This window comes from Eutrigla gurnardus, assembly GCF_963514095.1.
Source record: "Eutrigla gurnardus genome assembly, chromosome: 16".
NCBI classification, from domain to species: Eukaryota; Metazoa; Chordata; class Actinopteri; order Perciformes; family Triglidae; genus Eutrigla; species Eutrigla gurnardus.
Window position 1 is genome coordinate 1,599,230 of NC_139927.1, and position 25,480 is coordinate 1,624,709.

Here is a 25,480-nt window from a genome sequence, read left to right on the forward strand (position 1 = left end):
CAAAGTGCATTAGAGAGATAATATGTGTTATTTTACTGTCAAGCTGTTTTTTCCTGTTTCTAGAGGCAATGAGGCAAAGACTGTTATTTCACTAAAACTATGTGATATACATATTCACGTAATTTTGGACTATTACAGTATAAATACAACAATAATAGAAGAATTAGAATTTTGATTTTCTCAACCTCTCATTTAACAAATTAAATATAATATGCATACAAATGATATAACTTTTAGAACCTTGCTGTCTTGCGCAAAGTCGATAGTCAAACTGAGTAAAAGCACAAAAATATTTAAGTACATGATTTCAATATCATTTAATTATTTTTTACTTTAATAATTTAGCACTAGGAATAATAAATGGCAGATTATGAATGGATTAAATTCGTGGCTATACAGTACAATTTTTGAAAAGGTATGAAATGTCACTGTGTGTGTGTGTGTGTGTGTGTGTGTGTGTGTGTGTGTGTGTGTGTGTGTGTGTGTGTGCGCGCGCACTGGCCATATATGAGGTGTGGACAATGACATGGTGTGTTGTGATTCCATCTTACGTTCTTTATGAATATGGGTTTCTACCATTCAACCGGTTATATTGCAAGGTATGTTTCTGTATGGTGTTTCAAATTCGTGCTCCATGTGCCCCCTTTTAACTTTGAGCACCTGCCCCTTCCAAAGGTCTCTGCACGGCCCTGCATACACTAGTAACCGCTAGTAAAGCGAGACGGCTTTGGAATGAGTTGAGTCAGTCAGCCGTTTCCATGGAAACCGGTTCGGCTGCTGCAGTGCGGGGGTTCGACTCCAGCTAGCTCGGTCTACTCCGTTTTGAGTCCGGTTACGCTCCGGTCTCAGCGTGGTTCGTAACTCAGTTGCTCAGCGGCTTCACAAGACTCCATTCATATTTCTGACCATTCTATTGACTGACTGTCCAGTGAACAGATTTCATTCAGCTTTGCAGGACGTGGAACCGTGACAAAGGTTGTGATCTCGAGGTTTCATCGGAATCAGGAATCTTTAGATCTTGATGGATGCTGGACTCCTAGAATGTGTGACCCTGCTTGGTACCGCCCTCCGTGTGGGAGCGACCAGGCGGACCTAGGTTCACAAAGATCCACATTTGATTGATCATTGCCTGTTGGTTTACTGGCCGTTTTTCTAGAACATGTCTCTTTTTTGAAAGGTTTTAATTTACGCAGCGAGGTTGATGGATGAGCACAGGCGCAATCATGTAACGCAGCCCGGCGTGACGCTCCGACCGAACAGGACGGAACCGTGAACGGGTGTAGTCGCTCAGGATTTCATCGCTGGCTGCATGGATGTAGGCTACGCCGAAGTGAGAAACAGATCGTACCGCTGTGTTACATGTGGGACATTTATCCGGACTCTTGTTAAATAGGAAAGACATTCTTTAACGCGAGTTTACAACCGAATCTGGTGTAACGTGCCTTCTTCCGCGCAGGAGCGAACAGGCAGCGGCTGGACCAGATCGAGGATTTGAAGGGCCCCCGAGCTGCATGGAGAACCGAATCCCCACCGAAATGAGAAGGAATTTGGTTGGTGTCTGGTCATCTTCTGTTCAGATGACGTTCACTGACAGCGGCTGGTCGCGGATCTGTTCCCGGCTCTTACAGTAACGAACCAGGGTGATCTATTCAACAGATGATCCTCAGAAAAGTGGAGATTTCACTGGAATAATCGCAGCTCGGAGGACTCCAAGGGCACGGAACAGAGGAAGAGACGGGCTGATTCATATGTACTTCATCTTTCACACATTCCTACATTTGGAGATGAGCTAAGCATTTACATATCAATAGAGGTTTGAACGGAGTCTGGCGTGACGTTTCCTCCGCCACGTTCGGATCGAGCAGGGATCTCCTTGGAAACGGTTGCTGACAACCCCCTCCTCCTCCCTCTCCTCCTCTCATCAGGGATGGTTGCTACTGACTTTCGCCTCTCCAACTGACAACCAGTTTCATACTGGGACGTTTCCAGTGAGCAGATGTTCTCCAGCAGCAGGATGACTGTGAACCAGTCCAGCCTGCTGTACGGACAGCTGGAGGAGCTGCAGGAGCTCGCCTTCATCGAGCGGCCAATCCGCAGGAGCCTCAAGGTACGTCATCATGTCATAGACGTGAAGCTGTGTATGGAGTCAGAGGGGGTCATGAGTGGAACATGAGAAGTGATGATGATGATGATGATGATGATGATGATGTGGTGTTGTATGAGTCAGTGGAGGAAGATTAGCAGCATCCATGCAGGAAGCAGAGGGGAGACCCTCTATCTGCGCAGCATGACGCAGTTTCTGTCTGTCTGTCTGACTGCAGACAGACAGACCGCTGAGGATGTCCTCCTCTTCCTCTGTCTCTCAGTGGACATCCTGTCATCATGTGATTAATGCAGCAAATCAATAAGCACTTTCTAAACAGTAATAATTCGTTACATAAATCAATTATTTATAGAATCAATAATACGTTTAAAATTGTATATCTCTGTAAAGTGAATATGTTTGAGACTTCAACTTCATGTTATCAACCGTCATTACTTATAATCAGAATCTGAACATAAATGGTTTCATAAATGAATGAATTCTATTTTGTATTATTTTTTTAATGAAATATATTATATATAAATATTATATATATATTTTTTAAATATTTATTTTCACGTCTCCACGGTGATAGTGAGCTAGCTATTTTTTTTTTACAAATATCTCAATCATGGAAATTTACCATGATACACTTTTTGGAAGTGGGTTTTTTTTTTATTATCATGATCCATATAAAATCCTATATCGTTTCATCCATTGTTATTCCTGAAAATTATTATTGTTGTTGTTGTTAATCAGAATTATAATTATAATTAATTCAAATTATTATGATTATTATTTGTCAGAATTATGAATACTTTTTATAAAAACTGAAGTGGGTGGGCCAACAGGTGACTTGATGGAGTGGATCATTTATCATTTTCTGCTTTTTCCTCATCGTCTCCTCTTTTTCTTCTTCATCCTCTTTTTCCTCCTTTATGTTCCTTTTCTTCTTCATCTTTTTCTCTTCTTCTCCTCTCACATGAAAATGTGTGGGCGGGTGAGCAGGCTTTCATGATAATGATGTTGGGGGTTGGGCCTAGGGAGCTTCTTATGGGAGAAACCCCTACGTCATGACGACGCAGTTGCACACCCCCATCTCCCCCCCCCCCCCCCCCCCACACACACACACACACACAAACGTTTTTCAGGCATATGTCTTTGCTGCTTCTTTATATTCTATATATATATATATATATATATATATATATACACATACTGTATATACAGTATATACACACACATGTATGATTTAAGAAACTGTTACAATCTGTAGGTTTTTATTATTTTAAGGCATTAAACATTTTTCTCTAGGAGGAAATGAGTTGAAACAGAATGATTGAATCTGTCTGTTGCAGACAGCGGAGGAGATTGATCAGCTCACTGTGGATGAAGACCTGAATGATATTGAAAGAGCTGTCTACCTGCTCAGGTAAGAGCAGCTTAGGTGAGAGCTGTCTACATGCTCAGGTAAGCACTGTCTACCTGCTCAGGTGAGAGGTGTCTACCTGCTCAGGTAAGAGCTGCATACCTGTTCAGGTAAGAGCTGTATACCTGTTCAGGTAAGAGCTGTATACCTGTTCAGGTAAGAGCTGTATACCTGTTCAGGTAAGAGCTGTATACCTGTTCAGGTAAGAGCTGTATACCTGTTCAGGTAAGAGCTGTATACCTGTTCAGGTAAGAGCTGTATACCTGTTCCGGGAAGAGATGTATATCTGCTCAGGTAAGAGCAGCTTAGGTGAGAGCTGTCTACATGCTCAGGTAAGCACTGTCTACCTGCTCAGGTGAGAGGTGTCTACCTGCTCAGGTAAGAGCTGCATACCTGTTCAGGTAAGAGCTGTATACCTGTTCAGGTAAGAGCTGTATACCTGTTCAGGTAAGAGCTGTATACCTGTTCCGGGAAGAGATGTATATCTGCTCAGGTAAGAGCTGTATACCTGTTCAGGTAAGAGCTGTATACCTGCTCAGGTAAGAGCCGTCTACCTGCTCAGATTAGGGCTGTCTACCTGCTCAGGTAAGAGCCGTCTACCTGCTCAGGTAAGAGCTGCATACCTGTTCAGGTAAGAGCTGTATACCTGCTCAGGTAAGAGCTGTCTACCTGCTCAGGTAAGGGCTGTCTACCTGCTCAGGTAAGAGCTGTCTACCTGTTCAGGTAAGGGCTGTCTATCTACTCAGGTTTGACATACTCAGATAAAGTCAGTGATATAATATATGATCCATAAATGAGAAATGGCAGATGATCCATTATCCAGACCATGCTCATCCAGATTACAGGCGTCAGTTGTGGAGTCCCCCAGGGGTCAGGTCTAGGTCCTTGTTTTTTTATTCTATAAATAGTCACTTGAAATATATATGTTGTTTTCTCAGCTGTCTATCTCTGTGTCTTCCTCTTGTGGTTAGTGTGGGTCAGGAGGTGCAGAGAGCAAGCGTCATCAGTAACCTACCAAGCCTCGTCCGTCAGAATCCAGCTGAGACGTTTCGTCGGGTAGTACCTAAGGTCCGGGTATGTACACAGTAACATCAGTCAGACTTTATGTCAGTGCTGTGATTACTACCCTGTGTAAAGGTTGTTCAGAAAAGTGGCTTGTACAGGTGTCATTCAGGTAACCTGTTCTGGGTGTCTGACTCAGGAGGTCCTGAATGGAGCCGGAGCAGAGATTCAGATGGCAGCAGCAGCATCATTCTTAACAATACTGCAGGATGACATCATCCTGATTCACACCCACACCTTCTCCATCCTGAAGACCGTCCTACTGCACCTGAACCACCGAGACAAAGGTAGCACCACCTGAACCAAAGGTAGCACCACCTGAACCACAGAGACAAAGGTAGCACCACCTGAACCACTGACACAAAGGTAGCACCACCTGAACCACAGAGACAAAGGTAGCACCACCTGGACCACAGAGACAAAGGTAGCACCACCTGAACCACCGACACAAAGGTAGCACCACCTGAACCACCGACACAAAGGTAGCACCACCTGAACCACCGAGACAAAGGTAGCACCACCTGAACCACCGAGACAAAGGTACACCACCTGAACCACAGAGACAAAGGTAGCACCACCTGAACCACCGAGACAAAGGTACACCACCTGAACCACAGAGACAAAGGTACACCACCTGAACCACAGAGACAAAGGTAGCACCACCTGAACCACAGAGACAAAGGTAGCACCACCTGAACCACCGAGACAAAGGTACACCACCTGAACCACAGAGACAAAGGTAGCACCACCTGAACCACAGAGACAAAGGTAGCACCACCTGAACCACCGAGACAAAGGTACACCACCTGAACCACAGAGACAAAGGTAGCACCACCTGAACCACAGAGACAAAGGTAGCACCACCTGAACCACCGAGACAAAGGTACACCACCTGAACCACAGAGACAAAGGTAGCACCACCTGAACCACAGAGACAAAGGTAGCACCACCTGAACTACCGAGACAAAGGTACACCACCTGAACCACAGAGACAAAGGTACACCACCTGAACCACAGAGACAAAAGTAGCACCACCTGAACCACAGAGACAAAGGTACACCACCTGAACCACAGAGACAAAGGTAGCACCACCTGAACCACAGAGACAAAGGTAGCACCACCTGAACCACAGAGACAAAGGTAGCACCACCTGAACTACCGAGACAAAGGTACACCACCTGAACCACAGAGACAAAGGTACACCACCTGAACCACAGAGACAAAAGTAGCACCACCTGAACCACAGAGACAAAGGTAGCACCACCTGAACCACCAAGGCAAAGTCAACTCAACAGAAGTCAATGAGGACTAAATCTGGTGACTTTTCATTGTTTTGCTGAAACATTTTTCAGAATCATTCTCAACCAAATTCTCATAGAATACATTCTGCTGAAAACAAACTTATTTTGTGTTGATGGTGATGTAGATGTTAATATTAATATTGACCTTGATGTTGACAATGTTGGCGTTGACATGAATGTTTACGTGATATTAATGTTGCCGTTGATGTTGCCGGTGATGTTGGGCTCGTGTTGTTTATTCATAGTGGTGAGCAACGCCTGGTTGGAGACTTTGTTGTTGGCCATCAACGCCCTCCCCAAAGAGACCATCAAACAGGAGGTACAGAGGCGAGGGTATTCGATTAATACTTGATCTGTTGTAAACCATGTATTATTGATTATTAATCAGTATGAGAAAAGTTCAAAGTATGATATTAGAAAATGAAATTAGAATGATCTGGGACATTAAATGTTCAGCTTATCTCTCTACCTGTCTCTCTACTTTGTCCTGTTACTTGCATTCTCTTCCACATCCTGGACCGTCGTCATTCTGTCTTTCTGCCTCTGCCTCTGTGAATGTCGGTCTCTCACTGTCTCTCTCTGTCCCTGTCTGACTGACTCTCACTGTCCCTGTCTGACTGACTCACTGTCTCTCTCTGTCCCCATCTGACTGACTCTCACTGTCTCTCTCTGTCCCTGTCTGACTGACTCTCACTGTCTCTCTCTGTCCCTGACTCACTGTCTCCCTCTGTCCCTGTCTGACTGACTCTCACTGTCCCTGTCTGACTGACTCACTGTCTCTCTCTGTCCCCATCTGACTGACTCTCACTGTCTCTCTCTGTCCCTGTCTGACTGACTCACTGTCTCTCTCTGTCCCCATCTGACTGACTCTCACTGTCTCTCTCTGTCCCCATCTGACTGACTCTAACTGTCTCTCTCTGTCCCTGTCTGACTGACTCTCACTGTCCCTGTCTGACTGACTCACTGTCTCTCTCTGTCCCCATCTGACTGACTCTCACTGTCTCTCTCTGTCCCCATCTGACTGACTCTACTTTGTCCTGTTACTTGCATTCTCTTCCACATCCTGGACCGTCGTCATTCTGTCTTTCTGCCTCTGCCTCTGTGAATGTCGGTCTCTCACTGTCTCTCTCTGTCCCTCTCTGACTGACTCTCACTGTCCCTGTCTGACTGACTCACTGTCTCTCTCTGTCCCCATCTGCTGACTCTCACTGTCTCTCTCTGTCCCTGTCTGACTGACTCTCACTGTCTCTCTCTGTCCCTGACTCACTGTCTCCCTCTGTCCCTGTCTGACTGACTCTCACTGTCTCTCTCTGTCCCTGACTCACTGTCTCCCTCTGTCCCTGTCTGACTGACTCTCACTGTCCCTGTCTGACTGACTCACTGTCTCTCTCTGTCCCCATCTGACTGACTCTCACTGTCTCTCTCTGTCCCTGTCTGACTGACTCACTGTCTCTCTCTGTCCCCATCTGACTGACTCTCACTGTCTCTCTCTGTCCCCATCTGACTGACTCTAACTGTCTCTCTCTGTCCCTGTCTGACTGACTCTCACTGTCCCTGTCTGACTGACTCACTGTCTCTCTCTGTCCCCATCTGACTGACTCTCACTGTCTCTCTCTGTCCCCATCTGACTGACTCTACTTTGTCCTGTTACTTGCATTCTCTTCCACATCCTGGACCGTCGTCATTCTGTCTTTCTGCCTCTGCCTCTGTGAATGTCGGTCTCTCACTGTCTCTCTCTGTCCCTCTCTGACTGACTCTCACTGTCCCTGTCTGACTGACTCACTGTCTCTCTCTGTCCCCATCTGCTGACTCTCACTGTCTCTCTCTGTCCCTGTCTGACTGACTCTCACTGTCTCTCTCTGTCCCTGACTCACTGTCTCCCTCTGTCCCTGTCTGACTGACTCTCACTGTCCCTGTCTGACTGACTCACTGTCTCTCTCTGTCCCCATCTGACTGACTCTCACTGTCTCTCTCTGTCCCTGTCTGACTGACTCTCACTGTCTCTCTCTGTCCCTGACTCACTGTCTCTCTCTGTCCCTGTCTGACTGACTCACTGTCTCTCTCTGTCCCCATCTGACTGACTCTAACTGTCTCTCTCTGTCCCTGTCTGACTGACTCTCACTGTCCCTGTCTGACTGACTCACTGTCTCTCTCTCTGTCCCCATCTGACTGACTCTCACTGTCTCTCTCTGTCCCCATCTGACTGACTCTAACTGTCTCTCTCTGTCCCTGACTCACAGTCTCTCTCTGTCCCTGACTCACTGTCTCTCTCTGTCCCTGTCTGACTGACTCACTGTCTCTCACTGTCTCTCTCTGTCCCTGTCTGACTGACTCACTGTCTCTCACTGTCCCTGTCTGACTGACTCTCACTCTCTCTCTCTGTCCCTGTCTGACTGACTCACTGTCTCTCACTGTCTCTCTCTGTCTCTGTCTGACTGACTCTCACTGTCTCTCTCTGTCCCTGACTCACTGTCTCTCTCTCTGTCCCTGTCTGACTGACTCTCACTGTCTCTCTCTGTCCCTGTCTGACTGACTCTCACTGTCTCTCTCTGTCCCTGTCTGACTGACTCTCACTGTCTCTCTCTGTCCCTGTCTGACTGTCTCTCACTGTCTCTCTCTGTCCCTGTCTGTCTATCCGACTGTCTCTCTCTGTCCCTGTCTGTCTATCCGACTGTCTCTCTCTGTCCCTGTCTGTCTGTCCAACTGTCTCTCACTGTCTCTCTCTGTCCCTCTTCTGGTGTTTAAACCCCAGGTGTCTCTCTCTGTCCCTGTTTGTCCGTCTTTCTGTCTACCTGTCTGTGTCTCTGCAGGTGCTGAACCCTCTCCTCTATCAGTCTCAGCTGTCTCACTCTCTTCAGGCTCGCCTGGCCAGCTGTCGCATTTTAGGACAAGTTGCCGTCAAGTTCGACCCTCACATGTGAGATGAATTACTACTGTAGTACTACTACTACTACTACTACTACTACTACTACAACACACTGTATATTGAAATACTACACACTGTATACAGTAATACTACACACTGTATACTTCAGTACTACTACTACATACTGTATACTGTAATACTACACACTGTACATTGAAATACTACACACTGTATACTTCAGTACTACTACTACATACTGTATACTGTAATACTACACAATGTACCCTGTAGTACCAAAACTACACACTGTAGTACTACTACACACTGTATACTGTAGTACTACTAAACACTGTTTACTATTATACAACTACGACACACTATATACTGTATACTACTCCTACACACTGTATACTGTAATACTACACACTTTATACTTTAGTACTACTACTGCACACTGTATACTGTAATACTAAACAATATTGTAGAACTACTACACACTGTATACTGTAGTACTACTACTACTACTACTACACACAAAAGCAGAATTCAGATATCCAGATAAAGGACTAAGCTGGGTCCAACATATCCCAACTAGACCAGTGTGGTTTAAGTGGACCAGGATGAACAGCTGACTAAGTCAAGTGAAGTGCAACTAGTCCTTCCTCAACTAGACCCCAAGATCATCACTGATCCACTGATGCAGATCCCAGGATCACCATGAAGACGACGCGTGCAGCAAACTTCTTACAACCTGACCAGAGCCTCTGATGGAGGCGTATGAGGAGTTCAAGCTCCTCTGTAAAAAGAAGAACTGTGTCTTAATGAATCAGACGATGTTCTCTTGTTACTGTAGCGCTTTAATCTGGAGCTATATGAAATACTATATGAAACAAAGTTGACAGGTACAGTGGCTGAGGAGGAACACAAAAGCAGAACTCATACTTTACATCAGCGCCCCCAGTGGCTGATCAATACATTACACCAGAATCACAGAGAGGGAGTGAGGGGGGCTCACAGTCTGGTTATCGGACCGCCGGTCTTAAACTGATGAACATTTACTGAACAATATGAACAGCTGAACACAATTATAACCGTAACCATGACAACCACATGTAGAGTTTAATAACATGTATGAATATAGGCTGAATTAATGTAAGATAATGGTCACAGTGTTTAAATAATGACAGCAGGCTACTTCCTGGATGCTACATGTAACGAGCAGTGGGATAACTGGAATGAACACATTGATTTCCCAACAAGAGACTGAGATCCAGGACCTGATTTATAGATCCTGGATCTGAGCCTGGTCTGGAGCAGGATTAATCTCCATGGTAACTTATTCCATAATATATGAGACATGCTTTCATGCTACCGGATAACGGATAACTTCAGCAGGATGAAGGGAAACCCCGACTGAATCCCTTATCTAGGTTTTGTGCAACAGCCCCCTGGTCTTGTGTATTAGACCTGGTCTTGTGTCCCAGACCTGGTCTGGTAAATGGACTGGTATTTATATAGAACTTAAGACTACATGTCGACATAGTGCCACCTGCCCATCGGGATAGAACCAACACATTCACACACTGACACTTCGACATATGGACTGGAAGGATCCAATCTTCAAATTGGAGAACTCACTCTACCTCTGAGCCACAGCTGCCCACTGTACTAACAGTGTGTTTTATACCAGCTGTAATGTCTTAGACCTGGTCTGGTACTAACAGGTGTGTTGTTGGACATGGTCTTCTGTCTTAGACCTGATCTGGTACTGAGGTGTGCTCTCTGTGTCTCAGAGTGAAGAAGGAGCTCCTACCTTTGGCTCGGTCTTTATGTCAGGACGTGGAGTTTGAGGTCCGAGCCTGTATGTGCCGTCAGCTGGAGAACATCGCCATGGCAACTGGGTAAACTTCAACAAACACTGAACAACACAAACAAACACCCTGCACCCTGTGGTGAGACAGTGTGTCTCCTGTCCTTTAGGGTGGACGACATCAGGACAGATCTGCTTCCTGAACTGGTGGAGCTTGCCAGAGATGAGGAGAGCAGCGTCCGCCTCGCCGCCTTTGACACCATCATCAACCTGATGGAGATGATCAACAGTGGTGAGTTATGAAGGTTACCATTGACTGACAGCTGGACCTACTGCCACATACCTGAACCAAGTGAAAGACTCTGTCTCCAGTCTGTAAACCTTTCAAATCTCCTTCTCAGATGACAGACTGCACGTTGTCGTTCCCCTGGTGATGTCGGTGTGCGAGCTGTTGTCACAAGCGGACAAAACTGTTGTGGCATCTTTATCGTTCCAGTTTGGGAAGGTGTGCAGCGGACTGGCAGGTGAGACTCGGACCTGATATCACATAATAGAAACAGTAGAGACAAATTTGACTGAAACTAAAGCAGGACCAGTCCACATTAGTCCAGTGGTGATGTGGTTAGTACTGTTGCTTCACAGCAAGAGGTTTCTGGGTTAAAACCCGCCGCCATCTTGGGTTCTCCTAGAGTATCTCTGGGCCTTCTGGCTTCCTCTAAACCACGTTCCCGGGGCGGTCTTAAAGGGGTACTAGGACCATAAATTCTGTAGCACACAGTGAGATCTGTATTCTCGGCAGGAAGTCATTTACATTTACATTTAGGGCATTGAGCAGATGCTTTTGTCCAAAGCGACTTACAATAAGTACATTTGTCAAAAGAAGGAAACAAAGAAACCACAACGTATCATTGCTGATAAAGTAAGAGCTAAAAAATAGAAACAAGTGTTAGGTCCTCGTCTGAGTAAAGTAGTAGCTGTTCAGCAAGGATACCTTATGAACAACAGTGCTATGATCAAAGTGCTATAGGTAAGAACATGGAAGTGCTATTTTTTTTGGGGGGGGGGTTGTTACTGGGTCATGCTATGCAGAGTCGAGGTGAAGTCTGAACAGGTCTTGAGCCTCTAAGTCAAACATGTCTTCAGACTCATCACAGTCATCAGGTTGTGTGGTGGGTTGGCTCTGGTTGCTCTGGTGATTGAAGAGTGTCTCTGGTGGTTGCGTTTCAGGCTCTCTGTCAGATGAGGAGAAGGGCCGGTTGCTGCAGAGGTTTAAGGTTCTGTGTGTCGCTGGTCTGCAGACTGATGGAAACCAGACTGATAGCACCGAGTCGACTCTGATTCGTTGTAACTGCTGTTACAACCTGCCGGTACAATCAGAAACAATCATCCTCGGTAGAGCTTCAGTCCTCCAGATGGTTGATTTCACTTCCTGCCCTTTCTCTCTCCAGACCATGGTAGTGTTTGCTGATTCTGCTCACTTCCTGTCAGAGCTCTACCCGTCCTTCTCCAGTCTTTGCTGTGATCCAGAAGTCAGCGTTCGACGAAGTGCTGCAGCTAGTTTCCACCAGGTCAGATAACACCCGAGCCAGTGTATTACCACCAGCAGGTGGTGCTAGAGGAATCGACATGCCTCAGACACTCTAGAGAGGTTCTCAAAGTGGGGTCCAGGGATCCCTGGGTCTGCAAAATAATTTGCTATAAATTATAAAATTGTGCTGTATCATTAAAAAATGCATATCTGCAGATAGGAACCATTTGTGCAACTAAAACACGCATATTATGTCCATTACTCTCACCCATGTTAACTTTGGGCAATAGAAATCAATCAATCAATCAGTCACTCGCACAAGAAGTCATACTTCCAGCGCTGGTTGAAATGTGCTTAATCTGTGTTACGATTATGAGGAGGTCCTTGGAAAATGTTCTCCCCTGTAAAGTGTCCCTGGCCGTAAAATGTTTGAGAACCACTGCTCTAGACCCACCACTTTGTGCCAGGTGACATTTTTATCTCCTAAATGAATGAGATGGGACATTGAATAGAATCATCTGTTAGAATGATATGGACATCAGCATCAAGCTCAGGTTCTCGTTGGGGACATCCAATGTTAAAGATGGAAAAGGGAGAGAACTTGTTCAATTGTTTAATTTTAAGTCCGTTGAGTGTAAATTTGCTGAATAAAACAGCAGCTGTCCATATCAGTCTATGAAATGATCTGACTTTACGAGATTGGCCCCACCCCTTCCCTTGCAGGTGGTGAAACTGCTCGGTTCAAACATCCAGATGGTCTACAAAGAACTGCTGGATCTGCTGCAGGACGATGCACTGGAGGTGAGTCCACGCTCACCAATAAGGATGTTTCCTTCTCGTTGGATGGCTCTGCCTCTTGTAGAATAGTTGTCCTTTTATTTATTACTTTTATATTTATTTATGTGTACACTTGGCTGCACATAATCATATCTTCTGGCACACTTGATGGAAGACTCCCACATCAGACAGATGAACACATCACAAAAAAATGTATTCTAATATATTCAGAAGATGTTGTTTGTGTTACACTCGGAAGCTTTAGTTGTTGTTGTTCAGGTGTTGGACGCTCTTATGAATCACCTGGAAGAAACTCTGGAGGCATTTCTGTCCAGAGGAGACAACCTGGACAACAAGGTGAGAAAAGCAACCTCTTAATTATGTCTCCTCTCTGATATTTAGTCCTGTTCCTGCTGTCCTCTGGTCGTGTCCTCTGATCATGTCCTGATTGTGTCCTCTGGTCATGTCCCTCTGCTCGTGGCCGGTGTCCCTGGTTCCGGATCAGTTCCCGGAGCTGCTGTCAGCTCTGCTGTTGGTGGAGCAGAAGGTGGGCTGCTCTCTGCGTTGGCGACTGCATGAGAAGCTGCTGCAGCGTTACTGCTGTCTGGCCAGACTGCTTCCTGGAGAACTGCTGCACCAGAGCTTCTCTGCTCGACTCTTCACCATCCTCACCACCAACGTCAGCACACCACCACCAGACATGTCTCACTACAATGAGGAAACAGGTGAGCAGACAAGTAACTTCCACTTTGTCTGTTGGTGTTGCAGAAGGTGCTGCCGGTTCAGAAGGAGGCGGCTCGGACGTTCTGCACATTCCTGCGTTACAACCGTAAACAGGAGCAGCGTGAGGAGATGATGGAGCGACTGATCCAAGGTCAGAATACTGTGCTCCTTCAGGCTCAGCTGCTTTGATGTCAGGTTGTTTTTTAATCCATCACAAACTCAGTCAGGCAATTTGAGATCTATCATAATAATAATAATAATACGTTTAAACAACAGACTGTGATCACAATAGAACATTTTACTGGCTGTCAAACTAAACGTTGATGGTTCGTGTCCTGTTTCAGATCTGGCTCAGGGGCGGAGCTACTGGAACCGTCTGAGGTTCCTTGACATTTGTGAAACAGCCACTGAGATTTTCTCCAGAAAATACTTTAACACACACTTTCTGGTCCCAGCACTGGAGCTGGTCCACGACCCCGTTGCCAATGTCAGGTAGCCATGTCAGCGTTCTGTCGGGTGACAAAGGTCAAATGGCTGACATCAGACGTAACATACCTGTCTACCTGTTCACCTGTCGCTCAGGTACAAGCTCTGCCAGTTGATGCCCAGATTACGTTCATCGCTGCACCTGCCAGCTGACAAACAGCTACTACAGCAGCTTGAGTTCTGTGTCCAGAAACTCCTCTGTAGAGAAAAGGACAAGGACGTGGTGGCCACCATCCGCAAGGTAACATCTCCACTATCTGACTGTCAGGAAACAGGAAATAAAAGGTAACATCTCCACTATCTGACTGTCAGGAAAAAACAGGTAACATCTTCACTATTTGACTGTCAGCAAACTAAAAGGTAGAACACTCTGTGATGAGACTCTATAATAACCTGTAATGATTGTGTTCATAATGTCTTTCAGACAGTGTTGGAACTGGACAAACTGGACCTCGCTGAGCCTGTAAGCACCTTGTTTTCATAAAGGACCCTGATTTAAATCCCAGCTGAGTCTTTGTCTCACTCTGACTTCTATGTTGAAATCTATGTGTCTTGGTAGTTTCATAAGAGGCAGGAGAGGGACTTATTGGACCAGAAAAAAGAGAAGGAGGAGACTCTGCTGCTGGAGATGGTAAGTCTGAAGCTGAGAGAGAATCTTGAGTCTGAATACTTCCAGTTTGGTTTTAATGGTGTATCCTCTGTGGTCAGGAACAGCTGGAGCGCCAGCAGAGTGAAGGGAAACACATTTCTGAAAAACATACAGACAGAAAACGTGAGTTTGGCAATAAAGGAAGTGGTATTTGTATTTGTTAGTCCAATCTGTAACCGTCTTTCTTTGACAGGAAGAGACAGTAAGACCAGTCTATCTGCAATCAAATCCATGTCGATGTCGTCGTCTGGAGCCGCCGTGTCTCCCTCCGGTAAGACAGAAATATGACATATCAACCATGACCAACGGAAATTGATTATGTGGCCACTGAGAAGTTTCAACACAATGATCTTGCTTTTGTCTGGTTGGAGACATTTTTTAAGATCCATTAAAGGCTATAATCAAAATGTTTACTATAATATCATATGCAATATGTTATTATAGTAAAAACATAAGTGAAAACAGTGTTGTATTTCTCTGGTTCCCAACCAAACCCCAGAACAAAAAAACAAAACAAAAACTCAGAACACAACAGAAACCATCTGTTCTTCGCCCACTACACCACCAGTGTTAGCTCCACACCAGCTCCACCCAGGCCTGGTGGTCCCACCTCGGTCCCCTCCAAGTACCACCACCTTTAGGAGATCAAAGATCATGCTTTGTCTCTATCACCACACAGACCTTAAGATTATTGCACTGACTTATTCTCTGGCACCCTCCTACCTTTGAGAACACTCTATAATCTCTCCAGGCCCGAAAAAGGAGGCCATGGAGACTTGCATCACTGACTCCCGTGCTGCTAGACTCACTCATCCCTCTTCCTCACCGGTGGGGATTATTTTTGGTATAAAAGAAGGTCCTCTTCACCTCTTTATTGACCACATGGGCTTGGATGACATCATGGTGAAGAGCAAATATCCGCTTCCATTCAGTGACTCTGCCTTCAGCCCCTTTGGGTTATTTCAAGTACCTAACTGAAAGAATGCACCTGAATAGTTTAAATGGTGGTTTAAGTGAGTTGACTGATGAGCTGTACCTGTAAGAATAAGGCGTGGTTGCTGAGCAGTGAGCATGGCTGGCTGGGCGGTGGGCGTGGTTGGCTGAGCGGTGGGCATAGCTGACCGAGCAACGGGCGTGGATGGTTGAGGGGTGGGCGTAGCTGGCTGGGCGGTGGGCGTGACTGGCTGAGCTGTGGGCGTGGTAGGCTGAGCAGTGGGCGTGGCTGACTGAGAGGTGGGCGTGGCTTGTTGAGTGGTGGGCGTGGTTGGCTGAGCAGAGGTGAGTGGAACTGGAAACAGGTGAGGAAGAGAGCGGATTGTGTGTTCCTCCCTTGGTCTCACACCCTCGTGGATCTAAACTACCTTCTGCTATGGAGAATGCTACTCTGCTCATAAAGCATGTTTGCTCCGCCACAGATATATCTCCCATTCTGTCTTTTTTTATTCCACCAGTCTTTACATGTGTCACTCTTCTAGGCAGTATCCACCAGCCCAGGGCCCGGGGCTGCTACTACGCTCACTATAAAGATGCCTGCTCTTTTGGTTTAATAAACTTTTTATATATACCTACTCGCGTCAGTCTCTGCTTTGGGGATCCAAACAAAACCAAAACATAATCTCACTTGTGTTTACTAAACCAGTGAGAAACTGTTTGAAACACCTGGTTAACAATCAAAAGAAATTTAAACACACTACAAAACTACATAGTTAGGGTTGGACAATAAAACTATTTGGTTAGGTTTAGTTCAAAGCATCATGGTTTAGCATGGCTATGGAACATACAAAACAAAAACACAACAAAACTACTTGGTTCTAACGGGACTCTAACATCAGGGTTTTGGACCACACAGACCTCCTCCCTATCGGACCTCCATGGACTCATTTGAACACATTTCTGATTTGTCTAGATCTGTATGTGTCACAACATCAACTGTGTTTAGTGTTCCTGGTGCCTGACCATCAGAGTATTGATCATCTTTGAATAAAAAACCATGATGTGATGATGATGATGATTCTTCTTCTTCCAGGTAAAGAGATGAGGAAGGCTAAACTGTCACGAAGTCGATCTCTCAGCAGTCAACCGACGACGACCAAACATGCCAACTCAGAAAGACCTCTGTAAGAACACTTCCTGTCTAGCTTGAAATAAGATTGTGGGACAGCCGCCACCGTGAAATACCTTTTGTGCCATCCAACTATGATAGAACCCCCCAACCTACCCCACAGTAGACTAGCTGGGATAAAAGACAGAGTGCCTATGTTGATGGAGAAACTACAATTTTTAAGTGGAAAGTGAACCAGTTTAAAGCAGAGCCATCAACACCGGCCCTCTACTTGAGACAGCCTATGGAAATGTCCTGGTCCACCATATCAAATGCAACGCTAAGATCGAGAAATGTCATCTGGGATGTTTAGAATAAGGTTCAAGTGTTCTTAATGATCACGTTTTTCGGTTCTGTGTTTCAGGAAAGTGAAAGAGATCGGCAGCATGTCTGGACCTGGGAAGTCCTCCATGTCATCCAGCAAAGGTACCAAACTCCTTACATATTTAACACAGACTCTGTCCATGATGGTCAGGGGGGGGACAGTCCATGAGACTGTCTTTATTCACACATCACTTGTGTTTTATAGATGACTCCTTGAGGACTGCTCATTTCTCTATTGCGACCCAGTCCACCTCCTCTATGCCGGTCCTGATCCGCAGCAACACCACCAGCCTCCTGGAGAGGGCCAGTACACTGGACCACAGGACCAGCACCCTAGATCAGAGAGATCATAGAACCAATACACTAGATCCCAGAAACAATAACAGTGACCACAGGAACAATGTGATGGAACACAGAACCAGTACCTTGGACCATCGAACCATTACCATAGACCAGAGAGACCACAGAACCAGTACTATGGACCAGAGGGACCACAGGAGCAGTACCTTGGACCATAGGGACCACAGGACTAGTATCCTGGACCAGAGAGACCAAAGGATTAGTACCTTGGACCAGCGCAGTAAAACGATGGACCGGGGATTAGGAATGAAGGATAGTCAGTCCCGAAAGCTGTCAATGTGAGTTCTTGTTAAAATGTTCTGTTGTGATGATCCCATATGGTTTTTACAGTTCTTAAAACCGAAAGACCCCTCAAGATCAGGTCCAGGACAGTAATTAAAGGATTCAATTTTTTTTAGAGCTGGTCTCTTGTTGTTCCACTGTCACAAAATATGAATTCTGTTTTAACCAGGTTTATTCCCTGTCAACCCTGTTATCATTTCACCTAGACTTCGTTTAGCCCTGCATAAGCCCTATATTTACTAAGTTTTGGCCCGAGATGGTGCTCTTTGTGGTTCAGTAGTGGTTTAGCTCCAGCTTTCCTATGATTTGTATTGTTTACCCTGTTTTATTCTTAGCTATAATCCAGCTTTGACCAGTGTTAACCTGGTCTAAATTATTGCAGTTTCATGTCTGGCTTGGTTCTGGTCAGTCTCTGATCCCAATAAGGGTCAAGATTCTGTATTTTGAACCACGCCAAGACTTCTTGTCCCTGCTTGTTATTCACAAATGTTACGACAACTGGATTGTTTTGCAAGAAGCCAGTTTACAAGTTTATTGTAAGATAAATCAACCAAAGCGTGCTCCACTGTGATTGGTTAATACTACTATGACTATAAACAGAAACCAGAACGCTCCAGATAATAAAGTGTTGTCTCAGTCCTGTAGATTCAACATATGAACGCAAAATTAGTTAAACCTTAAACTCCCTGGTTGTTGTTAAATTCAGTATTTGATGAGGTTTAAATTTGGGTTTTAAGTGTATCTACCTTTTAGTTTTAGCCCTAATAAGTCAAACTTTCAGGTTGAAATCTTAGCCCTGATTTATGCCCAGCATTGGGTTGGTTTGATCTATCTTTACCCTGCTTTAGTGCTACATTAGCTTATTGAATTATATTTTAACCTTGTTGGTGGTTTAAAGGAACAGTGTTAAGGAGTTAGTCAGAAATTAAATATAATATTAATTTAATTTGTGCTTGATCAGATGAAAGGAAGAGTTGTTCGTTACCTGAGAATGGGTCCTTCATATCGACAGAGACCAGGTCTTCTTCACTGAATCCGCCATGTTTTTACAAGAGCCCAGAAGGACGAACCACCGAGACTCTAGAGACACATCATGTTACGTTTCCTGCAGGCCACCGTAGTTCTCTATTCACCCTCACCACTAGAGGTCACTAAATTAACACTGACCTGAATCCTCCTCATGGTCATATGTGCTGTTTTATTTTACAGAAACAGGAAGTCCAACTCCTTCAGCGTCCAGTCGGGACGAGACTGAAGATGCCATCATACCTCCTCCAGGCCATTAACAGCCAGGGCTCAAAGACGAACAAAGGCTTCAGAACATTGCCCAGAATGCAACAGAACAACAGACACAGCGGAGTCCGTCTTGTATCCTGTGACCTGATTGGTTCAGTAAACACACATACAAACCACTGGTGTCTATTGGTTTGTTGTTCACCTGATGGCATGCGATTGGTTCAACGCATGTTCTCTCATCTAACTGTTGTGATGTCACTGTGATGTAGATGACATCATGTGTTGTGTCAGAAAGATAAAACAAACAGTTAATTTAATGTTTAATGTGATATACGTGTTTACATTAATTTAAATAACTTCAGACATGCAAACTGGATATATAATGCTAGTTGTCATGGTAACAGTGACTTACGAGCTCTAAACACAAAGTCCAGCATTAGTTTATCATTAGTTATTAAGTGTTTACATCAGTGATTCTAATAGACTCTTTAACAGTGATGTCATCACAACTAAACTTGTAAGAACATGACAATGTTGGTGGCGTATCACCATCACAAGTCCTACAGACCTTAGACCTACAGACTCCGGACCGGATCACGGTGGTGTTTCACTTTAACCGGTGACCATGTTAACTGGTGACTCCTAGGAACTTAAATTACGTTGGTTGGTTTGGAGAATAAACAGTTTCACACATTCATCTTTGCTGCTTAATGTTCTTAAATGACTCAAACTAACCAACGTCATGATTGTGCATATCACAGACTGTTAAAGGGTCTGCAGGTACTAACTAGTAGGCCTACTACTCCAGTAGTAGTAGCTCTACTTCTGCTACTTGGTGAGATGTTCTTGTAATTTCACAGATTTCTTCCAGATGTTTCAGTGTTAACAGAGATGTTATGCAGAAAAACAAACTAATGTTCTGATTTCAGATCACATTTGATATTTAACTTTGAATTAACTCTTAAGAAGAAAGTGTTTGATTGATCTTACAGATAAGAATGCTGTTTTTGAGGCCATAAACCATAATGTTGGACAGTTAAACCTCAGGAGAACATGAATCATAATCCGTCAAATAGTCATAACAGCCGAAAACATAATACTATTAAATTCTCTCTAGCTCTAAAGAGATGTAATGACCTGCCAGGAGACCTCGGCCTCAGGTCGGGAACCACTGGACAGTTACTGTTTTATTTCCTGGACGGGTCCATGACGCGGCCCATCGCCAGCACGCCGCCGCTCGTCTGATGGTAGACGATGAAGACGAAGGGTCTGTTGATGGTCAGCCGAGGAGGAAGAGAGGACAGAACTTTGGCTCCACCCCCTGTGGTGACGTCATCACCGCTCTCATCAACGGAGAGGACAGATTTATGATAAACCTAAAAACAAAGAAGGAAAGTGTATTTCCGACAGGAAGTGTTTCATACAAGACAGAAGAAGAGGAAATAATACTGATACTAATAACAAAAATAAAAGACATAAATATATCAAACGGAAAAGAAGGTGTTATCTCTTCTAAAGGGTTAATGTTAGACCTTTAAAGGAGACTTCAGAGACCTGCTGCAGACCAGTCCAACACCCCCCCCAACCGATCTCTGTGTGACTCTGCAGACCATTCCAACACCCCCTGGCAGGTCTCTGATATGGGACCCTGCAGACCGGTCCAACACCCCCTGGCAGGTCTCTGATGTGGGACTCTGCAGACCGGTCCAACACCCCCTGGCAGGTCTCTGATATGGGACTCTGCAGACCGGTCCAACACCCCCTGGCAGGTCTCTGATGTGGGACCCTACAGACCGATCCAACACCCCCTGGTAGGTCTCTGATGTGGGACCCTACAGACCGATCCAACACCCCCTGGTAGGTCTCTGATGTGGGACCCTACAGACCGATCCAACACTCCCTGGCAGGTCTCTGATATGGGACTGTGCAGACCGGTCCAACACCTCCTGGCAGGTCTCTGATGTGGGACTCTGCAGACCGGTTCAACACCCCCTGGCAGGTCTCTGATGTGGGACCCTTCTTAACTCACCTGTGTCAGTTTGGGTCCTTTAGCTCCGCCCATGCTGATGTCAGCATCCTCCTGAAACACCTCAGTGATGTTGAGAGCCTGCAGGACGTCACGCAGAGAGTAGGAACACTCCAACAGGAAACGAGGAAGCTGAACCTCCAACTTCCTGTTTGCAAAATAAAAACATGAGAATTGTTCAATGCTTCTGTTAAATAAACAATAAATGAAGTAAAAGAAACCGCATGTCTCACGTCTTCTGCAGCTGTCTGATCCAGGTCTGGATCTTCTCTCTGCTCACTTCATCTTCCACAGCTGTGACGGCCACGCCTTCATCAGGCAGCAGAACCAACATGGCTGCCCCTCCCGCCATTGGCAGCTTCAACACACCGACCTTCACCGAGCTGTCGTATGCCAGGAAGTACTTACCTGCCCTGAACATCATGGGGACCATGACAACGTGATACCGGCCCACGTAGAAGCGCTCGTCCTGAGTGAAGGACGCATTAAAGGACGGACTGAACTGGACTGGAAGACAAAAATATACTGTATTATAGACAGACAGACAGACAGACAGACAGACAGACAGACAGACAGACAGACCCTCCCTCAGATAGACAGCCCCACCCTCGGATAGACAGCCCCTCCCTCAGATAGACAGCCCCTCCCTCGGATAGACATCCCCACCCTCAGATAGACAGCCCCCCCTTTAGCTCAGGAGGTAGAGCAGGTTGGCCGGTTCGATCCCCGGCTCCTCCTAGCTGAGTGCCTGGTGTCCCTGATTAAGACACCTCACCCTAATTGGTCCTGACGAGCTGGCTGTCGCCCTGCGTGGTTGACTCCGCTGTCGGTGTGTGAATGTGTGTATAAATGGGGGAATGTCAGTCATTCCTGTAAAGCGCTTTGGAGAAAAACGCTATATAAATGAGGCCCATTTACCATTTAGATAGACAGCTCCGCCCTCAGATAGACAGCCCCTCCCTCAGGTAGACAGCCCCGCCCAGAACAGTAGCCCCTCCCTCAGACCCGGTGATACATACTCTTGTAGAAGGCAGTGGTGGCAAGCAGCAGCTGGATTTTAGGGTCCAGGTTGGTCACTAGGTCTTGGACCCGGTCTCCAGTCTGATCCTGGGCCCAGCGGTTGATTGTGTCGGTGGCTTCCTGAGGCACTGTGTAGGCCAGATTCTGAGCATTTCCCCCGAACTTTGTCTGAACCACATCCAGGTAAGACGAGGACACCGGGAACCCCATGGTGGGGATGATGGCCATGCCCTGCTTCAGGGTCATGTCGAGGTCCCCATGTTGGACCACAGTCCTCAGACCCTGAAACAGGTCTGAGAACAGCACAGGCCGACTGTAGTCTCACCGTTTATAGACATAATACCTAAGAGTCCTAAGTCCTCCTCTGACCTACCTGGGAGGGTATGGGGGTCCAGTCCAGCCAGGCTGAGTCCCTGCAGCAGCTGGTCCTGGGTCGACCCGTTGGTGGCGCTCAGGAGCGCAAACAGCCCGGCAGACAGCGTGAAGGTAGACAGGAAGACGTTGTCGTCGGTCCGGCTGGAGACAGCTTGGTACAACCGTGTGGCAAAGTCTGCATTCCTACTGGTCAGATCCTCCACCGAGGAGCCCCCGGTCTCAGAGCGGGACAGAGCCAGGACGAGGCCGACCAATGAGAGGGTGGCAGAGGGAGTCATGGTCACAGTGCCGCCTGGTGGAGAGACGGGGAACCCAACAGTTCATATAGCAATATATAGAGAAATTATGCTTTGTCATTTAAATGTTTACAGAACGCTTTAATGGTCAGTTTTTAATACATATAAATGCGGTTAGATACATTTTCATCTGATCGGAGCCGTTTGTCACAAACTGATCAATAACGGTATCAGCACAGAGCTGTGGTCAGACATCCGGTCTGGAGAGCCACGCCTTCAGACATTCTATTTACTTTGTTTACCACCCTTTACGTTTGAAAGTATTGTTTATATTTTGGACACTGATTATCAATCCAAACCATACCAGATCTGATCTATCAGCTGTGGTGAAATAACAGACCCATCCCTAACCCATCAGTGTGATCGGATCGCACTGTATGGACCGGCTCACATATTGATGATAAATAGCTGATCTGCAGTCTGTAAACAACAAACAAACGACAACTAGCAAACACTGACCTTCTGTTGATCTTCGATCTCTGGGTTTTGATTAGACGTCTTCTGTTCTTCACGAGCTGCGCATCACCATCAAGCTAGAAACACCGTCACAGTCATATCCACTTCCGTTCACTGCTTTCCAAAATACAAGTGCATGTTTCAGAAACTAGTCCCAGGCGTCCTGGAGGCGGTTGATCCATGTGACGTTTATTCATTCAAACTGAAGTAAATCGAAGATACAGAGTTTGTTTGTTCCGATTCACTCTGCGCTGTGGTCCGTTTAGTTTCATGCTTTATTTTGAAAGCGGCTGTTCCAGACCGGTATATATATATTGTGTGGCCAACTTTAAAGCGCAGGCGTACGACAGCAGGCTGACGTCATATGTTATTACTGGTAAAGCTTAGCAGGAGGCGCTGCTTCAAAAAACAGATTACAGAAAATATAGAGAAGAAAACTAGAGAAGAGTTAAATATTATATAACAAATAGCGTAGAATATAATTATAGATATTCCATGATTCCAAGAAAATAATCGAGTGATGAAGACAGTGGTCATGTTGATTAAGTATGTGAACAGATGGAGTACTTATACACTGCTTCATAAAGTAATGAGTCATATATACTGAATATCTTTATATTCATCACATATATTAATAAATATGACATTTATGTATATCTGTATAAACTTTATCTGCCAGAGCCGGCCTCCTCCTCGGACCCCCTCCCGCCAGACGCCGGTGTCTCGCCCGCTTCGGGCCAGGTGAGGAGCAAACACCACCTCCAGCCTGCGGAGGGCGCTGCTCTGGTCACCATGGGCAACCGTCCCCTGGAGACGGTGCATCATCAGCCTAACCATCACCTGATTGGCCCACGCCAAGACCCAGAGCTGGTGACACGTTGGAGGACTGAGAGCTGAGGGGATAAACAAAACAACCTTTAAATCAAACTTTAATCAGAAGAATCAACTCTCATCAACTTTAATCAAACATTCTACATGTTTGTCTTTTGAATCTTTTCTCAGAAGAAAACATTCAAATTCATTTACCTCAAACTGTCGTCAGAGCTGCTGAAAACATCGGTCACCTGGAAGACAACGGAACTTAGGACAACATGTGAAGGACAGATATCAAAGTGTTTGTGTGAGGAGACACATTGAAGTCCAGTATCTGGTCGCTCCAGTCCAGTATCTGGTCGCTCCAGTCCAGTATCTGATCGCTGTAGTTCCAGTATCTGGTCGCTCCAGTCCAGTATCTGATCGCTGTAGTCCAGTCCAGTATCTGGTCTCTCCAGTCCATTATCCGGTCTAGTCCAGATGGCCAAGTAAATATTGCTGGAGCAGAATATCTCACAAGACAATCAAATGAATGATGTTTTCAACGAAGGAAGAGGACAGACATCAGTCAGCATCTCATCATGTCCTTCAGCTGGTGGGGCAGCCGAGTCCAGATCTAGATCCTCTACCAGATCCCAACAGATGGACCCGTCTCACGAGTGTGTGTGTTTTACCTGGTTGATACAGAGAACAGGTGTGCTGAACTCCAGACTCAGGTGGTGCAGTTTAGAGGAGAAGGTGAGCAGCTGTTTTGTCCTCTCCAGCCAATCAGCAGTCTGGAACTCAGACCTGAACAGAGCCGCCACCGAGTCCACGACAGGAGCCGAACCAGACCTTGAGCCAGGAGCAGGGGGACGCGGCAAGACAGACACACCTGCAGGGAATCCTGCAGGTAGACAAACCAACTGTCAGTCCACGAGCAGTCCGTCAAAGGTCACAGGTTACAGGTCAGAGGTCACTCACAAGGTCAGCGGCGTGTTCGATGTAGACATGGTCACTGAACTGGAGGCTGTTGATCAGTGACGGAGGATGTCAGAACGGAGACAGGACTGATTCCTGATCAGCTGCTGCAGACGTCTGATGGGAAACGAGTCCTCAGTGCAGATATACACGGCTCCTGGACAGAGAGCCCGTTACACACCAGAGCCAGAGAGAGAGAGAGAGAGAGAGAGAGAGAGAGAGAGAGAGAGAGAGAGAGAGAGAGCAGAGAGAGAGAGAGAGAGACCTCAGTGCAGATATACACGGCTCCTGGACAGAGAGCCCGTTACACAACCTGAGCCAGAGAGAGAGAGAGAGAGAGAGAGAGAGAGAGAGAAGAGAGAGAGAGAGAGAGAGAGAGCCAGAGAGAGAGAGAGAGAGAGAGACCTCAGTGCAGATATACACGGCTCCTGGACAGAGAGCCCGTTACACACCAGAGCCAGAGAGAGAGAGAGAGAGAGAGAGAGAGAGAGAGAGAGAGAGAGAGAGAGAGCCAGAG

At 46.0% G+C, this 25,480-nt stretch overlaps 3 protein-coding genes across 6 annotated transcripts in view; 1 reads left to right on the forward strand and 2 right to left on the reverse strand.

The window, feature by feature from the left end:
• Window positions 1–793: 793 nt before the first annotated feature.
• On the forward strand, window positions 794–19,190 carry ppp4r4 (protein phosphatase 4, regulatory subunit 4). Of its 4 annotated transcripts, none has more exons than XM_084030562.1 (25): window positions 797–2,107; window positions 3,442–3,515; window positions 4,484–4,586; window positions 4,714–4,861; window positions 6,121–6,194; window positions 8,686–8,792; window positions 10,535–10,642; window positions 10,722–10,843; window positions 10,953–11,075; window positions 11,779–11,918; window positions 12,000–12,119; window positions 12,803–12,880; window positions 13,136–13,213; window positions 13,362–13,535; window positions 13,625–13,730; window positions 13,924–14,071; window positions 14,162–14,306; window positions 14,490–14,528; window positions 14,625–14,696; window positions 14,780–14,837; window positions 14,908–14,985; window positions 16,741–16,831; window positions 17,180–17,241; window positions 17,345–17,777; window positions 18,991–19,190. In XM_084030562.1, the coding sequence occupies exons 1-25, from the start codon at window positions 1,997–1,999 to the stop codon at window positions 19,034–19,036; spliced, it is 2,838 nt and encodes a 945-aa protein (XP_083886688.1). In that variant the 5' UTR covers window positions 797–1,996; the 3' UTR covers window positions 19,037–19,190. The 4 variants fall into 4 exon arrangements, with proteins under 4 accessions (XP_083886690.1, XP_083886688.1, XP_083886689.1 ...); XM_084030561.1 differs by having other exon boundaries at window positions 799–2,107; window positions 14,774–14,837; XM_084030564.1 differs by lacking the exon at window positions 18,991–19,190 and having other exon boundaries at window positions 794–2,107; window positions 14,774–14,837; window positions 17,386–17,638.
• Window positions 19,191–19,324: 134 nt separating this feature from the next.
• serpina10a (serpin peptidase inhibitor, clade A (alpha-1 antiproteinase, antitrypsin), member 10a) lies at window positions 19,325–23,320 on the reverse strand. The gene is made up of 6 exons (XM_084030565.1): window positions 23,194–23,320; window positions 22,437–22,730; window positions 22,063–22,356; window positions 21,277–21,550; window positions 21,047–21,191; window positions 19,325–20,393 (listed from the first exon to the last, which is right to left on the reverse strand). Exons 2-6 carry the CDS (start codon window positions 22,714–22,716, stop codon window positions 20,205–20,207), a joined length of 1,182 nt encoding a protein of 393 aa, XP_083886691.1. The 5' UTR covers window positions 22,717–22,730; window positions 23,194–23,320; the 3' UTR covers window positions 19,325–20,204.
• Window positions 23,321–23,358: 38 nt separating this feature from the next.
• The window catches only part of xrcc3 (X-ray repair complementing defective repair in Chinese hamster cells 3), a 4,906-nt gene continuing 2,784 nt past the window's right edge, over window positions 23,359–25,480 (reverse strand). The window contains 7 exon segments of the mRNA XM_084030566.1: window positions 23,359–24,048; window positions 24,050–24,083; window positions 24,217–24,254; window positions 24,678–24,823; window positions 24,826–24,889; window positions 24,967–25,034; window positions 25,037–25,120. Coding sequence (XP_083886692.1) covers window positions 23,785–24,048; window positions 24,050–24,083; window positions 24,217–24,254; window positions 24,678–24,823; window positions 24,826–24,889; window positions 24,967–25,034; window positions 25,037–25,120 — 698 coding nt within the window. The 3' untranslated portion in view covers window positions 23,359–23,784.

Coding starts and splice junctions, on each gene's coding strand:
- ppp4r4 (XM_084030561.1), top strand. CDS start 1,997: ATGTTCTCCAGCAGCAGGATGACTGTGAACCAGTCCAGCCTGCTGTAC. Junction 14,072..14,161: donor GACCCCGTTGCCAATGTCAG/GTAGCCATGTCA, acceptor CCTGTCGCTCAG/GTACAAGCTCTGCCAGTTGA. Junction 17,778..18,990: donor CAGTCCCGAAAGCTGTCAAT/GTGAGTTCTTGT, acceptor TTTATTTTACAG/AAACAGGAAGTCCAACTCCT.
- serpina10a (XM_084030565.1), bottom strand. CDS start 22,716: ATGACTCCCTCTGCCACCCTCTCATTGGTCGGCCTCGTCCTGGCTCTG. Junction 21,192..21,276: donor ATCAGACAGCTGCAGAAGAC/GTGAGACATGCG, acceptor TTTTGCAAACAG/GAAGTTGGAGGTTCAGCTTC. Junction 20,394..21,046: donor AAGGACCCAAACTGACACAG/GTGAGTTAAGAA, acceptor CTTTGTTTTTAG/GTTTATCATAAATCTGTCCT.